Source organism: Maniola hyperantus, chromosome 24, assembly GCF_902806685.2.
Source record: "Maniola hyperantus chromosome 24, iAphHyp1.2, whole genome shotgun sequence".
Taxonomy (NCBI): Eukaryota; Metazoa; Arthropoda; class Insecta; order Lepidoptera; family Nymphalidae; genus Maniola; species Maniola hyperantus.
In genome coordinates, this window is record NC_048559.1 from 1737343 (window position 1) to 1755897 (window position 18555).

An 18555-nucleotide genomic window follows, 5' to 3' on the forward strand; every position below is an offset into this window, starting at 1 on the left:
ACAGCTGATGCTGACAGATACCACTGAAAATGTCAATGTCAATTGCCAAAACAAAACTCTAAGAACTTTTTGCGTTTTCGTATTCATTTATTTTTTAAATAAAGTTACTGCAAAATGGGCAATATAGATCGACTCATAGTTTTATACGGTAGCCAGACCTTCACCGCACAGGAAGTAGCTGAAAGAATATGGCGTACAACGAAGATATTGGGGTTCAAAGGTCCTGTACAGGCGATGGACGATTATCCTATATCCCGGCTCATACACGAGGAATTCGCGTTGTTTGTCTGCTCAAACACAGGCCAAGGGGACGAGCCAGATAATATGAAAAGGTTCTGGAAGTTTCTACTGCGGAAAAACCTTCCAACCAACTCTTTAGTGAAACTGAAATTTGGAGTGGTAGGATTAGGTGATTCTTCGTATTCAAAATTCAATTTTGTGGGCAAAAAGCTGTACAAACGGCTCATACAGTTGGGTGCTAAGCCTCTTCTTAATATAGGTAAAAAAAAATATAGAAATTTATTCTAGTAATTTTAACAATACACTACTACTACAAATATTTTTTAATAAGACTGAATAATTTTTAATATCTGCCTAAATTTTTTTCAGCTCTATGTGACTACCAACATGACCTAGGTCATGATGCAGTTCTAATACCCTGGTCTGAGGAATTCTTCACAAAAATGCGAGATTACTTCCCAGACATGCCTACAGACATTAATACATCATTTATACCTCGATGGAAAGTTGCTATTCAAAAAAATGAGGATTATCAAAACGGGCACAGTTTAAATAAAGATATTTATTATGCTAAAGGTTACAGAGATAATTTTTTAGAAGTGCATTATTTCGAGGTAGAACAAAATGTTAGGACTACACATGTTACACATTTTCAGGTATTTTTTTTGGTAGAGATATTCCATTTGCTTTCACCACATAACCACGGACCACCTTTTTATCACTTGTCTTTGTTGTTTGCAGTGATTCTTTGCAAGTGAGACTGCTTTATTATTATTAAATACTATACCAAAAATTGCGGAATTTGTGATATGTATGTTCACTCAGTATTGAAGCGACTGTTAATGCCCTCTAGTAGCGACACTTTGCAGTTATCGAAACTACTTTCAAAGGCCCATATTACAATGCAGCGTTTTAAACGAGAAAATACATATTATTTGCTTTTTATTATATTTTTATAATTTTTATGATAAATAATAGGTAATGTGTGTTAGTGTGTAGTTTTATTTTTTATTTTGTGTAAAAGTTGCACCATAACCTATTTAATTTTTTCAGGATGTACGATTAATGACATTTAAAACTGTGAAGGATGACAAATTAGATTACAATCCTGGTGATATATTCAACATAAGGCCCCGAAACTCTGAAGAAGATGTAAATGATCTATTTGACATCTTCTATACACATAATATGGACATAAAACCACACTATCGCTTGTTAGTTGAAGAAAACTACGATGGTAAGTAATGATTTCCAAATTTTATTCAAAAAGGTTAAAAAAATCCTATTTTTTAACTTATATTTTTAGTTTTGCAACATTTTTGTCATACTTGCAACACAATATTTGCGTTTAATTTTTGCATTGTATGATGATTGTATGCTATTTCATAATTTTTTTTCACCATGAATTAATTTTTTCACAAAAAAATCATTGATATTTTTTGGGAGCTTAACATTAAGCATTGAACATAATTTAGTGAATATTGTGTGAATTATTTTTTTAGAATTATTAAAATTACGATCCGTTTTGGAAGCAAAAACTAAACGCTAAACGTCAAAACAACACGTGCCGCGGAGATTGTCAAATTCTAAAATCAAAACAATTATTGCTCTCAGATTGCTCTCATGTGGCGAAATTTATTTATAATTTTTATAAATTAAATACCTAGTAGTTTATTAGATTAAGTGATAAATTAAGTGTTAAAATGCTTCGGCGGCAGGCGCGTTTGCGCCGTGAGTACTTATACAGAAAATCCGCGGAGGAAAAACAGAAAAGTATACAAGCTAAAAAAGATCAGTTGAAACGAAGTCTGGAGGAAAACATTCCGATACACGGCGATTTACGGAAAGAGGCGATTGCTTTACAGAAGAGAATAGAATATGAGGATAAAGGTAAGCTTGTAATCATTGTTATTTATCTGTTAATTGATACGCAAACTTCGCTTTCGATTCTACGTACTCGGGGTACGTGAATCTGTGTTTTGTCTATTTTTCTGCATGGTTGTGTGAAGTATTTGAGTAGAGCATATTTAGATAAAGAAATTGAATCAGTGAAACATATTTTTACTGTATTCACAAGACCAAAATCGTTTCTAAATAAACTTCTAACCTCTTAAAATTTCGAATTTAGATGTTATGAAGTTAGAAATGTAATAATTATAACTAATTATCAATGCGAAAGTGTGTCTGTTTGACTTATATGTCTGACTGTCTGTCTGCTAGCTTTTCACAGCCCAACAGTTTAACCAATTTTGATGAAATTTGGTACAGAATTAGCTTACATCCCGGGACATAGGGTACTTTTTTCCCGGAAAAGTTCCCACTTGAGGATTTTCAAAAACCTAAATCCACGCAGACAAAGTCGTGAGCATCGTCTATTATTATAATAAGCGGTGATAGTCTAGTGGCTAAGATGTTGGCCTCCTAGTCGGGGGATCCAGGGTTTGATCTCTGGCATGCGTCTCTAACTTGTCAGAGTTATGTACCTACTTTTTAAGCAATTAAGTACTTATCACTTGCTTTAACAGTGAACGAAAATATCGTGAGGAAACCTGCATGCCTGAGAGTTCTCCATTAGGTTTTCAAAAGTGTGTAAACTCTATACAATCCGCACTGGGCCAGCGTGGTAGACTATGGCCAAACCCTTCTTATTCTGCAAAGAGCTGCACTCATTTAAATAAATTAAAATATATTTTATTCAATTAAACTTTTACAAGTATTTTCGTATCGTCAACAGCATCTACCACTGGTTCGGAATGCCTTTCCTACCGCGAAGAACCAGCAAGAAACTCCGCGGTTGCTCTTTTCAAAGATTTTTTCATTAATTATCCAGCATGTAAAATTACTTAGTACTAAAAAGACTTTGACTTTCATAAGGTCCGGAAAGAGCAGCAGTGATAGGTGGATTTAGTGGTGGAGCGAACACACTCAACTCACAGGACGATGAGTACAGATATGCTGGGGTGGAGGACCCTAAGATCATGATCACCACCTCTAGAGAGCCCAGCGCCCGGCTAAAGATGTTTGTTAAGGAGCTAAGGTGAGAATTATCATCTAATAATACTAATCTAGCATCCATTCTCCATACTTAATAGTGTACTTAGTAGTTGTATTAGTGGTTTATGTATTAGTATGTATCAGTTATTTGAATGTATGTTTATTAGTATATTACACACCACCTGCAGTCTAATTTTCCTTATACTTTCCAATCTTTAAAGTTGCCTGGTAGAGATCGCTAATTAGCGATAAGGCCGCCTTTTGTATCTTCCTTCTGTCTGTGTTTTTTATTCTTTATTGTAATCCTTCTTGTGGTTGTGCAAATAAAGTGTATTTATAGTTATTATTAATATTATAAATGAGAAAGTGTGTCTGTCTGTCTGTCTGTCTGCTAGCTTTTCACAGCCCAACAATTCAACCAATTTTGATGAAATTTGGTACAGAGTTAGCTTACATCTCAGGGAAGGACATAGGCTACTTTATATCCTGGAAAACTAAAGAGTTCCCACTGGATTTTTTAAAAAAACCTAAATCCACGCGGATGAAGTGCCTCTTTATACACATATTTCCTGTTACAGATTAATATTCCCAAACAGCCAGCGCATGAACCGCGGTGGATATGAGATGTCACAACTGATCCATGCATGCAGAGCAAATGATGTCACAGATTTTATTGTGGTTCATGAACACAGAGGAGTGCCTGATAGTTTGGTAAGTCATGATAATATATCTTCTTGTCCAAAATTTCTCAGGGCTTGAAAACCAAAGTCTTTGAACAGTGTGTGTTGCTAGTGATGACATATGGATCCGAGACATGGTCGCTAACTATGGGCTTCATAAAAAAGCTCAGAGTCACTCAGCGGCGAGTCTATGTCCAGCAGTGGACGTCTATCGGTTAACGATGATGATGATATATTAGGTGGAATACAGACATACAGCTCCAGCATACTTGTATTAGTAGAGATCAGTGGTTAGAGCTGATCTCACTTGAGCCGCTGAACACAGATGTTCATACAGTTTTTACCTAATGAAAGAGGAATTATCTATTTTACTTTATTTTATTTTTATTTTATTAGGAAAACCAACAGCTTATATTATCAATTATAATCTTAAAATTAAGTAACTACAAGCTAATAATAGGTTTTCACAATTAGACAAAAAATGAAAAGTAAGATTATTCATCTTACCAGTGACAAGGAAACTATAAAAAAGGGACACTTGACGGCAATGTTAGTTCCGATTTGCGCCACGCGCCAAAAGAGCCTTGTCACACTTTACTGGTATAATGATAACTGTGAGTTAAATTAGAAAAAACCGGCCAAGTGCGAGTTAGGCTCGCGCAATGAGGGTTCCGTACTACAGTCGTATTTTTTCGACATTTTGCAGAATAATTCAAAAACTATGATACATAAAAATAAATAAAAATCTGTTTTAGAATGCACAGGTGAAGACCTTTCATAATATGATACCCCACTTGATATAGTTATATTACTTAGAAAATTCAAAATACTAATTATTAGTTCATGACCACAATTTTTTTTTTTGTGTGATGTAAGCCTAAATAATAATAATAATAATAATAATGTTCTTTATTTCAGGCAAAATGTACCCATATTATTACAAAAGTCAATATTATAAATAAAATAAAAATAATTAAAAAATTCACGGTTTTCAGATTTTTCCCCAAATGTCAGCCATAAGACCTACCTACCTGCCAAATTTCATGATTCTAGGTCAACGAGAAGTACCCTGTAGGTTTCTTGACAGACAGACAGACAACAAAGTGATCCTATAAGGGTTCCGTTTTTCCTTTCGAGGTACGGAACCCTTAAACCTCACTCAATCAGAAAGCATCTGTAGAATGCACTGCTTCAATAGTTAGTTACACAAAAACAAGGGAATAGCAACTCACAAAACCCATTCGAAGCCAGGGCAGAACACTAGCGAAATAAAATGATTTTTGTTTTTTAGGTTATCTGCCACTTACCTTATGGACCCACAGCATCGTTCACTCTGTCGGGAGTGGTGATGCGACATGATATACCTGACATTGGGCCCATGAGTGAACAGTTCCCCCATCTCATATTCCACAACTTCAAAACTGATTTGGGTAAGAGTCATTCACACACACACACACACACACGCTCACTCACACACACGCACACACACGCACACACACTGCACACACAAAAACATGCTCTTAGTATACGATATTTAAAATTAAAAAAATATTAGCAATTATAAGTACCTACTTAGTTGTTATAAATACTATCTGTCCCGGCTTACTCACGTGTGTAGTCGACGTTAGCCCGACTAGTTTCGAACCCATACGGGGTCCTTTTTCAAGGGAGTCCGTCCGCGCACGCGCCGCGGTTTTGACTGCGGGACGCACGTGCCGCTGCCCGTAGAGCCCGTTGAGCCGCGGCGCGTGCGCGGACGGACTCCCTTGAAAAAGGACCCCGTATGGGTTCGAAACTAGTCGGGCTAACGTCGACTACACACGTGAGTAAGCAGGGACAGATAGTATTTATAATGGAAATCACTCACGGTAGTTTAAACGCTAAAATACTTAGTTGTTTTTAATTTTTAAGTAGTTGTCAATGTTTAATATAAATAATATTAAGATTATGGGAAGAGACTGCCTCCTGAAACACAGTTTACACTACCTCAGGAGGCAGTGTAGTGGGGTTATGTATTAGTATTGAGTAGCAGTAATAAACGGGACATAGAACAGCTCACACGTGTTTGATTTACACATCTATCCACTCTACGGAACCTCCAACGACAACATCACATGGCGACCGTGACAGCGAGCGGACTTTTGCACGGGGAGTAGCGGCCGCTCGCACCGCGATAGCAACACGTGTCGGGAATAACATTAAAATAATTACAAAAATGGGACCAAAGTGCTCCAAGTGTGTATGCGAGAACAAAGAGGTGATATCACAAAATGGAGACTCCAACATGGACCACCCCATGTACACAAACAATATAATGATGGCAGCAATATTGGCGATATGCAGCGCAGCAGCTATTTTTATAGGAGTTGCTAAATACAGACAATGCCACAGGAACTGGATTAATGAAGGAGTGAGAGCGGACTTTATAAGGAGGCTGCAGGAGCGGATGTCTACGAGAGGAGATCGAGAGGAGAGTCGAGTATAATGTGTGACAATTAAAGTGATGTGCGCGTAAAGTGCGGAAAGTGCGTAAAGTGCGGGAAGTGCGGTGAGAAAATGAACAGTATAGATTTATTGTAAAAACTATTGAGAAAATGGACAGTGTATAGACTTAATGGAAAAACATTTAAGTAATATAAATAGTGAATTAGAGTACTTAAGAGTAAGCATTAGGAAATTAGGACCAGATAGGAGGCTAGAGGAAATAGGATTAAGCAAGGTAAGAAAAGCGTTAGAAATATACGAAAATTATAAAACATTTATCACGCAATTAAATGAAAAGGATTTAGAATATTCATCATTAGTCATACAAAAACTGTGTGAAAACATTGAGGAAACTTTTCTTAAAATATTAAGCTATGATAAGTCATCAGTCGAAAAAATGACTGGTAAGCAAGAGAATATAGAACAGTCATCATTCGAAAAAATGGATAACTTCGACCTAAAAACGGCGAGTACTTTAATCCCGGTAATGGATGGTAAACAAGAGAATATAGAACAGATAATAGACAGCATCGAAATGTATAGCAGTTATCTAAAAGGTCAGGACAGCAAGGGGTTGCTAATTTCTTTTATATTAAAAACTAGACTATCAAAAACCGCGAAATTAAAACTTAATTCCGAATATTCCACTATTGACAATTTGCTATCAGACATGAAAAAATATTTGCTTACAAAAAAGTCTGCCAATTCATTGCTGTCCCAAATAAACAATTTAACACAGAACAATATGTCTATTAGCGCTTATGGTGAAAAGCTGGAGGAGCTCTTTATAGGCCTCACCATATCACAAGCCGAAGAAAATCAGAAGGCACGTGATATATTGAGACCTATAAACGAGAAACTAGCAATAAAGAGGTTTGCGGATGGCCTTCGTAACCGAAGGCTGAGCACCATAATATCAGCCAGGAATTACAGCGAGTTGAAAGACGCAGTACGCGCAGCGGAGGATGAGGAGCTGGCCACCGCCGGGACATCGTCCAACAACGGGGTCTACTCATATTCGCAAGGCCGGAATCAGTCATTTCGTTACCCCAGGTACAGTCGGGGACGTCGAAACTTCCACCGTACGAGTGGCCCTCACCGAGGCGCATATCAGCCCACACCACAGGTAAGGAGAGGTTATTATAACTATAATTATCGTGCTAGGACCACACCTACGAGGTACTACAACCAGTCCAGATACCCAAGAAATAACACCAGGTTTTATAGAGGCAACTCAAATAATAATCACCGTCAGGGAAATGCTTACGTCACAGCGTCTGAGCAAAAGGAGGAGCAAGATATAAATTTAGCAGAGTTTTTTCGAGCCTAATTATGCTTTAGTATGTGAAGGGTTAGATTTCATATATTTGTTTATCGGTAATCGGAAATGCAAATTTTTATTGGACACAGGGGCATCTTTATCTATCATAAATAGTCAGATCATTCAAAATCAAGTAAAAAAGTATCAAAGTACTACAGTTATAAAAGGTATAGGTGGAAAAATACAGTCGACATGCTTAGCGTATGTTCCACTACAGTCAGCAAACGGTTTCATATTTCGCCACAAGTTATACCTATTCGATAACGTTCCATGCGGAGCGGATGGAATTATCGGGCTAGACTTTCTCAGAACTTATAATGCAAACATAGACTTGCCTACGAACAGACTTACGTTACAATTTAATTATTATGAAACATGTACCTTAAGAATATGTAAGTCTACTAGCAAAACCGTAGAGTCGGACGAATACTTAACTATTCCATCACGTAGCGAGTCAATTCATTATTTGAGTGTTAGTAAAAGCTTATATAAAGATTGTGTTATACATCCGAAACAATTACATGAAAACGTATTTCTGGCAGGTTGTATCGTAAAGCCGAATAGAGGTAAAATACCAGTAAAAATAATGAATACGGATGAAAAGCCTATAAAAATACTTAAATCGAGTATTATTCAATCGGGAAACATTGACTATTTAGAAAACTATAACCTATGTTCATTTAGCGAATCTCAAAAACATGTTAGCCGTGTTAAAAAATTATTAGCAGAATTGAAATTGGACCATTTAGACCCCACCGCGAAAAAATCGCTTCAAATAATATGCTCTAAATACTCAGACATATTTTTCTTAGAAGGTGACAAGCTAGGTGTATCGAACGTTGTAGAACAGTCGATTATGGTGAAACCCGACACCAAACCCGTGTATACAAAACCTTATCGCTTGCCACAGGCATCGAAGCAAGAAATTAATAAACAAGTACAACGTATGCTCGATGACGACATAATAGAACCATCTAATAGCGAATGGAATAGCCCAATATTACTGGTGCCTAAAAAGTCAGAAAACGGGAAAAAATGGCGTTTAGTGATAGATTATAGGAAGGTTAATGAGTCAATTCAGGACGATAAGTTTCCTTTACCAAATATAATGGACATCTTAGATTCACTTTCAGGGTGTATTTATTTCACTCATTTGGATTTGTATCAAGGATTTTATCAGGTCAGTTTAAACCCCGAGAGTAGGGATATTACCAGTTTTGCCACGAGTACTGGGCAATACAGAATGAAGCGTCTAGCCATGGGTTTAAAAATTAGTCCTAATGCATTCTCTAGAGTTATGTCAATAGCAATGTCAGGATTAACCTTCGAAAAGTGTTTTATTTACTGCGATGATCTAATAGTATTTGGGAGAAACAGGGAAACTCACAATAAAAATTTAATAAGTATATTTGAACGGCTCAGAAAAATGAACCTTAAGCTTAACCCACTTAAGTGCGAATTTATGAAAACACAGTTACTATATTTAGGTCACGTGGTGTCAGCTGAGGGTGTTCTACCCGATCCAGAAAAAGTAAGAGTGCTACAACACTACCCGATACCTACAAATTCAGACGAGGTTAGACGATTTGTAGCGTTTTGCAATTATTATAGAAAATTCATTCCACATTTTTCTGAAATCACCTTACCATTAAATAAATTATGCCGGAAAAATGCAATATTTTCATGGTCACAAGAATGTCAAAATAGTTTCGAAATATTGAAAAATAAATTAATTACACCCCCCATTTTGCAATACCCAGATTTTTCTGATAATAACACTTTCGTTCTTCAAACTGACGCGTCAGGCATAGCTATCGGTTCAGTTTTGTGTAATAAAGATTTAAAACCCGTAGCCTACGCTAGTAGACCTCTAAATAAAGCGGAATTAAACTATCCAATAATTCAAAAAGAGCTTTTGGCGATAGTTTGGAGTATAAAACATTTTAGACCATACCTATACGGTAAGCAATTTATCATTAAAACCGACCATAAACCTCTAATTTATTTATTTGGCATGAAAGATCCGTCAACAAGACTTTTAAAATTCAGATTGCAGTTAGAGGAGTACGACTTTAAAATTGAGTATGTAAAAGGCAGTGATAACGTCGCAGACGCTCTGAGTAGGGTGACCATAAGTTCGGAAGAATTAAAATCATTGAATAGTAAAGTTAGCTTAGTAATGACAAGAGCTCAGAAAGCTAGATTAGATAAAGAGGAGTTGAATAGGAAGGTAGACATGAGGGATCCTTGTATACCTGTCGAATCAAGGTCTGGCCAACCAAGAGTCGCAGAGATACTAAGGAAACCGAGTGATTACGTAGAATTGAAATTTATGTTAGGAAGTAAATTGAGTAAGAGGAAATTATCATATGAAAGAGAATGTTTAGCATATGAGGAGTCAACTCAGTCTATCTACATAAACCTCAATTATATGTCGCATTTTACGCGAGTCGAATTTGCGAATTTATTGAGCGTATTTTGTAGTGAATTGAATATTAAAAATTTATGTATAATTAGAGATGACAGAAATGTAGAGTTCATAAAACAGTTAATAAATGAGATAAAAAGTAGAGAAAAATGGTCCGGACCGCAGATAAATATATTAAAAGGAGTAAAACGAGTCCATAATGAGGAAGAAAAGATATGCATACTACATGATTATCACTTACTACCTACGAGTGGCCATGCGGGTGTACAACGCATGATCAGCAACATCAAAGGTAAGTACTTCTGGCCAGGGCTAGAATCCGATGTACGGAGATACGTAAGTAAATGCCAAACTAATAAGTATTCTAGAAATATAGTAGAGCCGATGGTCGTGACGACGACAGCGTCGAAAGCTTTCGAAAAAGTATATTTAGATATCATAGGTCCTTTAGATAAAGATATAGATGGTAATGTTTATATTTTAAGTTTACAATGCGAGCTAAGTAAATACGTCGAGGCGTACCCTTTGCAGCGTAAAGATACAGTAAGTGTGGCAAGAGCTTTTGTTAATAACTTCGTGTTACGTTACGGGCTACCCAAAATTGTCGCGAGTGACAAAGGCGGCGAATTTCAGTCAGAAACGATGAAAGAGGTATGTAAGCTACTTCAAATTGAAAAAATAAATTCTACAGCTTATCACCATGAGTCGATAGGCTCCTTAGAAAACACTCATAAGCATCTCGCTGCATATTTGCGAACATTATGTGACGGACATCCAGAAACTTGGAGTCAGTGGCTTCAGTTCTGGTGTTTCTCATTCAATACTACTGTCCATACACAGACTAAGTATACACCGTACGAACTCGTATTTGGCAATAGTTGTAGTTTACCTAGTAATTTAAGAAGTAATGTAGTAGAGCCACTATACAGCCAAGATAATTATGCACTTGAGCTTAAGTATAGGCTACAGTTAGCATCTAAGGAAGCGCATAAAAATTTAGTTTTAAGCAAATTAAAAAGGAAACATGTATGGGACAAAAAGTGTAATCCCATTCAGTATCAGAAAGATGATTTAATCTTGATCAAAAATGAAACAGGTAAAAAACTGGATAAGCTATACGATGGACCCTATACAGTGTTAAGTGAAGATGGACCTAATGTTACAGTGCAAAACGGTAAAAATGTCGAGACTGTCCATAAAAATAAGACAAAACCATATGTCACCTAGTATTAGTGTTTAGCTCATGTTTCTTTACTTATGAATACGCGAGGTACCTACGCTTGTTATTATTAGTATATTATTATTGTAGTCTGGTAGGTAACTACCTAACATTGTATCATAAGTGCCTAATGGTTTTATATTTCATTACGATGACATGTATGTACCATCGTATTGTACCTACTAAGTACATTATATTTTAAATTGTAACTTACCTATAAGATTGTGAATGTTTCGAACAGCTTATTTCTATGTGTCAGGTAATAAGGAAATCAAACAAGTTTATATTAAATAATTTTTATATTATCAAAAAAAAAAAAAAAATTGTATTACAACATTTTTTTTTCAAAACCACCCCGGTGATGTAGTGGGGTTATGTATTAGTATTGAGTAGCAGTAATAAACGGGACATAGAACAGCTCACACGTGTTTGATTTACACATCTATCCACTCTACGGAACCTCCAACGACAACATCACAGCAGGGCCTTAAACTAAAGCTTGTTAAACTACATGTTTGTTAAGATATTAAAGATTTTATTTATTTATTTATTTTGTTATTTCATGTTTCTTTCATTATTTCATTCATCATCAAGCCATTTTATAACTTACTAGCTTATGCTCACGACTTCGTCCACATGGACTACACAAATTTCGAACCCCTATTTATTTCTTAGCGGATGCCTACATCAATAGCTATCTGCATGCCAAATTTCAGCTCGATCCGTCCAGTAGTTTGAACTGTGCGTTGATAGATCAGTCAGTCAGTCACCTTTTCCTTTTATTAAATATATTTAAGGTCCTTAAATTCCTCCTTAAGTTCCTGTCCATAAACACGAGACCTATAAAACACAAAAACATTTTACGTAATTTAAGTGTGTAATTCTGTGGGCGGTTCTTTGACAAATAAAATACAAAAATATAAATTAAAAGGTAATTTTTAGGGTCCCGTACCTCAAAAGGAAAAACGGAACCCTTATAAGATCACTTTGTTGTCTGTCTGTCTATCTGTCCGTCTGTCTGTCAAGAAAACTACAGGGTACTTCCCGTTTACCTAGAATCATGAAATTTGGCAGGTAGGTAGATCTTATAGCTGACATTTGGGGAAAAATCTGAAAACCGTGAATTTAGGGTTAGATCACGCAAAAAAAAAAAAATGTGGTCATGAACTAATAATTAGTATTTTCAACTTTCGAAGTGAGTGACTATACCAAGTGGGGTATCATATGAAAGGTCTTCACCTGTACATTCTAAAACAGATTTTTATTTATTTTTATGCATAATAGTTTTTGAATTTTCGTGCAAAATGTCGAAAAAATACGACTGTAGTACGGAACCCTCATTGCGCGAGCCTGACTCGCACTTGGCCGGTTTTTTTTGAATGAATTTTACTTTATGTTGGCAGGTGTGAGAGCAATGAGTATCTTGAAGTACCTGTTCCCAGTACCGAAGCCCGACTCCAAGAGAGTGATCACGTTTGCTAACAATGATGACTACATCTGCTTCAGGCAGCATACATATAAGAAGGTATATTTTTCGACTAGCTTATGCCCGCGACTTCGTTTGCGTGGATTTAGGTTTCTAAAATCCTATGGGAACTACTACACAAATTCCAAACCCCTATCTCACCACCTTAGGGGTTGAATTTTCAAAAATCCTTTCTTAGCGGATGCCTACGTCATAATAGCTATCTGCAGGCCAAATTTCAGCCGCATCCGTCCAGTAGTTTGAGCTGTGCGTTGATAGATCAGTCAGTCTGTAAGTCAGTCAGTCACCTTTTCCTTTTATATCTCTATATATAAAAATGATGTCTACCAATCCGCACATGGCCAGCATGGTAGACTATGGCCAAAACCCTTCTCACTCTGAGAGGAGACCCGTGCTCTGTAGTGAGCTGGTGATGGGTTGATCATGATGATGATATAAAAATGAATCGCTAAATGTGTTGCTGATCGCAAATCTCGAGAACAGCTGAACCGATTTCGCTAATTCTCTTTGAAGTACGGGGATGGTTCTTACGGAGAAAAAATTAAAAAAATTTAAGTATTAAAAAAAAAAAAAAAAAGAATCGACTGTTAGGCGGTACGAAGTTCGCTGGGACAGCTAGTATTTAGATATAAATAAAAATTTCACATTATTTTGTTGTAGGTCGGTAAGGACATAGAGCTATCAGAAATAGGTCCTCGCTTCCAAATGAAACTGTATGAGATCAAGCTGGGTACGCTGGAAGCGTTGGACGCGGCCGACACCGAGTGGGCGCTCCGCCCCTACCTCAACACGGCGGCCAAGAGGCGCTTTCTGAGCAATGAGGACGGCTGGCAGGAAGACTAATAGAGAAGGAGGAAGAAAGAAGAAAAGTTAATTTTTGATAAATAAAACGTGTTACAGCTTATATTTTTTTTACTACCCGACTGCGGCGAATGTTCGTTCCTATGTCCGCTCATAACTACTCAATGGCTATTCCGATTTTGATATTTTATTAAAAAGAATTTTAGCCATGCTAATCATGACTAATATTCCCCTTTTCCCTCCAACTAAGCGTAAAGCTTCTGCCAGGTGTAGTAGAGCAACAGGTTCAGATTTCAGTCCGCTCGTTTAACCGTTGAGCTATCAAAGCTCTAATACTTAAATAAATAAATAAATAATCTTTATTTGATAAAAATTTACGAGGTATATATAATACTATAAGGTATATATACTTTACCTGTGATTTTGCACAATGTGGTCTGCTCGAGTCGACAGTCACCTCAAATACGGGCAGCCCAAAATGCCGCAACCGCGGTAGCTCTGTCGGTAGCCTCGTGTAGCTCCTCGTTCGTGCAGGTTGTCGAATTGTGGTCGTCACAATATTCTGGTAAATTTACAAGATCAAGCTGCGCTCCGCCCCTACCTCAACACGGCGGCCAAGAGGCGCCTCCTGAGCAATGAGGACGGCTGGCAGGAAGACGAATAAACAAGGAGGAAGAAAGAAAGACAGGAATAAAGAACAAGCACGAAGAAAAGTTAATTTTCATAAATAAAACATGTATTAAAGTTCATAACTTTTTTATTTATTTAAAGTTAATACCTTATCTATACCATATTATTATTTAGAGCCTCGATAGCTCAACGGTTAAAGGAACGGACTGAAAACCGAAAGGTAGCCGGTTCAAATCCCGCCCGTTGCACTATTGTCGTACCCACTCCTAGCACAAGCGTGACGCTTAATTGGAGGGGAAAAGGGAATATTAGTCACCAATTAACTTGGCTACTATTCTGGTAAAGTTTGTTTGTAGGAAGTAGTATCTGGAACTACTGAACCGATTTCGAAAATTCTTTCACCTGTAGAAAGCATATTCCTGCGTAGATTATATTTTATTTTCAAAAAGATTTAGAGATCCGCGGGAGCAGGCCGCTAGTATAGTACGCGATAGGTCGAGATGGCAATCGGGCAAAAAAATTAAACTAAGAGATAAACTTCGAAACTACTGAACCGATTTTAATAATTCTTTCAACATTAGTAAGCTACTTCATCCAGAAGTAACATAGGCTATATTATACACATATTATGTTATGTACCGCGGTCGACTTCGCGGGTCAAACATTATTCGAATATTTTCGGGCTTACACCTACACTTATATTAATTTCTACCAGTAGGTACTGTAGGTATCTACTGTACCATCAATTCATCACTTACCATCAGGTGCGAATTGAGATTTAAACCAAAACACTTATTTTCCAGGCATGCCAGTCCCAGATTTCCTCAAAGAACCCTTAACTCTATACGAAATAGCAGAACAGTACTGGGACCTGAGAGCGTACCCCACACAATACGTCTTCGCTCTTCTAGCGCTAGTGTCGGAGGATAGATTAGAGAGAGACAAATGTATAGAACTCAGCTCGCCCGAGGGTCAGGAAGACTGGCTTAACTATTGCAGGAGACCGAAAAGAACTATTCTCGAGGTAAGTGGTTATTTTTCAAAAAATATTAAGAACCATTTAAGGTGGAAGACACGGTCTGTCAGTCAGTCAGCTTTTCCTATTATATATTTTGATTGGAAAAGGTCACGACCCTAATCAATGAGTACGTCGCATAGAGAGACTTATTTACCCATTCTTTCGCAGGTGCTCCACGATTTCCACAAATCAACGTCCAAGCTAACCATAGACATTCTGTTCGAACTATTCTCTGCAATAAAGCCTCGATCGTTCTCCATCGCCAGTAGTTGCCTGCCTTCCCAGGGCAGGAAGTTGGATGTTTTAGTAGCAATGGTCAAATATTATACCAAGCTCAAACAACCAAGGTTGGGCTTGGCGTCCAATTGGCTCAAATGTTTGAATGTTGGCGACCAAGTTTATGGGTGGATTAAGAAGGGTAGTTTGAAATTTCCTACGGATCTGGTGAGAAACTTTTTGTTATTACATTTCTAGATGTCCATGCCCCAAGGGTAAAACCTTGGTAAAACGGAGCCCTATTAATGTCACTCTACTGTCTGTCTGTCCGCGTTGCACAGGTCTCTACTCAGCTCATAGACTAAATCTCTACATAGTATAAAATAAAGTCGCTTCCCGCGTCTGTATGTATGTATGAACGCGTAGATCTTTTAAACTACGCAACGGATTTTAATGCGGTTTTCACCAATAGATAGAGTGATTCAAGAGGAAGGTTTATAGCTATAGTTTAATTCTCAAAAAATTAGAGATCCCTAGAGAAATTGAAGTAATGTGGATTAGGGCGGAAAAAATCCTCTCATTTGAGAGTTTCCGAGGCAATGACACCACATTAGTATCTACGTTGCACCCATGCGAAGCCGGGGCGGGTCGCTAGTGAGTTATAAACCTGTAACGAGCTAGGCAGCAAAGTTCCGCTACATTGCTGCCGTGACATTGCTTGCCTAGCTCGGAATGTAATCTAAATATATAAAAGGTGACTGACTGACTGATCTATCAACGCACAGCTCAAACTACTGGACGGATCGGGCTGAAATTTGGCATGTAGATAGCTATTACGACGTAGGCATCCGCTAAGAAAGGATTTTTGAAAATTCAACCCCTAAGGGGGTGAAATAGGGGTTTGAAATTTGTGTAGTCCACGCGGACGAAGTCGCGAGCATAAGCTAGTATCATATAAAATTGTATGGGGACCAGTAGTGCCGAGACAGCACTGCTGTGTGCAGCGTGGTTCGGAATCATACCTTTAGGCCACGTAACTGAAAATTTATTTAATCAATCACGCCTCGGCCTACCACGCTGGCGTTGATGATTCCGGGGAGTCCAAATAGAAGCAGCCCCCTAATTGTGTAAGAAAAACGTAGGTATTCATGTCGTTATCGTAATCGTCAACAAATTCTGCCCTTTGATTGGCTGTGAAAATTTGTAAACAGCGAATCAACCAATCAAAGGGCAGAATATTTTGACGGTTACGATAACGATGAATACGTTTTTCTTACGCAATCGGGAGGCAGATTTTGCCCATACTGCGCACGACCAAGCACACGACTGACCTTATCACTAACTTATTTTTAATCAACTTCAAAAAAAGGAGGAGGTTCTCAATTCGACTATCATTTCTTTGTTGTCTGTTTGTTACGCGATTTTTCCACCAAATATGAACCAATTTTGATATATTTTTTTTCAGAAAACTCCGCACATTATGATAGGTCCCGGAACAGGCCTAGCCCCTTTCAGGAGTGTACTCCAAGATAGAGTATACAAGGGCACGGCACATAAAGACGTTTTACATCTATTCTTTGGTTGCCGCTACAGCGACAAAGACTTCCACTGTAGAGAAGAATTGTTGAAAATGGTTCAAGAGGAGAAGTTGACTTTGTATTGCGCTTTTTCGAGGGATCAGGAGGATAAAATGTAAGTTTGGTTTTTTCTTAAGTATATTGTGATCTCAGAAAGTGGTGTAGGTAACTTTTGATATTATAAAATTAATGTTTCTAGTATAGCTACTAAAAAATGGGTTATTCCCGTTGAGTAACACTGTGACACAAGGAGAATTTATTTTCCCGTTGAGTCACACCTACATATTGCGTATGCGAGTTATTTTTCACGTAGTGTTGACTGAACGTGGAAAATATTATACTTGAATTGAAGAACGACGCCCGACTTTCGCTTAGCTGGTTTTTAAGGGTTGTTCTTGTTCCTGTTGAGTCACACTCCTGTATAACTGTGACACAGCGGGAAAAAATGTTCTCGAGTCGTAGTGTGACACAAGAGGAAAAATCATCATCCATCATCTTAAACCATCTATGGGTCTCCTCTCAGAATGAGAAGGGTATCTCTATATATAAAAATGAATCGCTGAATGTGTTGCTGATCGCAAATCTCGAGAACAGCTGAACCGATTTCGCTAATTCTTTTTTTATAATATTCCTTGAAGTATGAGGATGGTTCTTACGGATAGAAAAATTTAAAAAAATGCCTGAAAAGGTTAAAAATAACACTTTTCTATATTCCTAAACAATAGGCGGTACGAAGCTCGCCGGGACAGCTAGTTAATAATAAATTATTTTATTTACAGATACGTTCAACACAAAATAAAGGAGCACAGCGACGAACTGTGGCATCTGATCAACGATAAAGGCGCGTACACATACATCTCGGGCAACGCGAAGAACATGCCCGACAGTGTGCGCTCGGCTTTAGTCGAGGTGTTCCACACGCGCGGCGCGGTGGACTCGGAGCGAGCTAAAGATATGCTTGCTTGTATCGAACGAGAGGGTCGATTGCAACTCGAAACTTGGTGATTTTACAGTAATAATGTCCTTCCCGATCGAATTTCGACCATAGAGGTATGATTCCAAACCACGCTGCACAATCTCTATAAGCTTATATGACATTACCTTCCGAGCTAGGCAGCAATGTCGCGGCAGCAATGTAGCGGAACATTGCTGCCTGCCTGCTCAACTGTATGGTTGTAAAAATAATAATAATAAAATAGAATTAATTAGCTCTTTATAATCGTGGTTTTATTTCTTCCATATTTTTAGGGTTCCGTACCTCAAAAGGAAAAACGGAACCCATATAAGATCACTTTGTTGTCTGTCTGTCAAGAAACCTACAGGGTACTTCCCGTTGACCTAGAATCATGAAATTTGGCAGGTAGGTACATCTTATAGCTGACATTTGGGGAAAAATCTGAAAACCGTGAATTTAGGGTTAAATCACACACAAAAAATTAAATTGTGGTCATGAACTAATAA

At 37.6% G+C, this 18555-nt stretch overlaps 2 protein-coding genes across 2 annotated transcripts; both read left to right on the forward strand.

The window, feature by feature from the left end:
* Positions 1 to 53: 53 nt before the first annotated feature.
* Positions 54 to 18300, forward strand: LOC117993669 (NADPH-dependent diflavin oxidoreductase 1). The gene is made up of 7 exons (XM_034981469.2): positions 54 to 499; positions 610 to 896; positions 1294 to 1477; positions 15087 to 15307; positions 15470 to 15745; positions 16983 to 17209; positions 17874 to 18300. Exons 1-7 carry the CDS (start codon positions 115 to 117, stop codon positions 18097 to 18099), a joined length of 1806 nt encoding a protein of 601 aa, XP_034837360.1. The 5' UTR covers positions 54 to 114; the 3' UTR covers positions 18100 to 18300.
* Positions 1800 to 13756, forward strand: LOC117993674 (U3 small nucleolar ribonucleoprotein protein IMP4). Its single transcript, XM_034981477.2, has 6 exons — positions 1800 to 2130; positions 3115 to 3277; positions 3813 to 3945; positions 5206 to 5344; positions 12770 to 12891; positions 13513 to 13756. Exons 1-6 carry the CDS (start codon positions 1944 to 1946, stop codon positions 13693 to 13695), a joined length of 927 nt encoding a protein of 308 aa, XP_034837368.1. The 5' UTR covers positions 1800 to 1943; the 3' UTR covers positions 13696 to 13756.
* Positions 18301 to 18555: the final 255 nt, after the last annotated feature.

Bases quoted from the DNA above. Each gene is read 5' to 3' on its own strand.
- LOC117993674 (XM_034981477.2), top strand. From the start codon at position 1,944: ATGCTTCGGCGGCAGGCGCGTTTGCGCCGTGAGTACTTATACAGAAAA. The intron at 3,278-3,812 runs GTGAGAATTATC...TTCCTGTTACAG, and splicing joins ATGTTTGTTAAGGAGCTAAG to ATTAATATTCCCAAACAGCC. The intron at 12,892-13,512 runs GTATATTTTTCG...ATTTTGTTGTAG, and splicing joins GGCAGCATACATATAAGAAG to GTCGGTAAGGACATAGAGCT.
- LOC117993669 (XM_034981469.2), top strand. From the start codon at position 115: ATGGGCAATATAGATCGACTCATAGTTTTATACGGTAGCCAGACCTTC. The intron at 897-1,293 runs GTATTTTTTTTG...TAATTTTTTCAG, and splicing joins CACATGTTACACATTTTCAG to GATGTACGATTAATGACATT. The intron at 15,308-15,469 runs GTAAGTGGTTAT...ATTCTTTCGCAG, and splicing joins CGAAAAGAACTATTCTCGAG to GTGCTCCACGATTTCCACAA.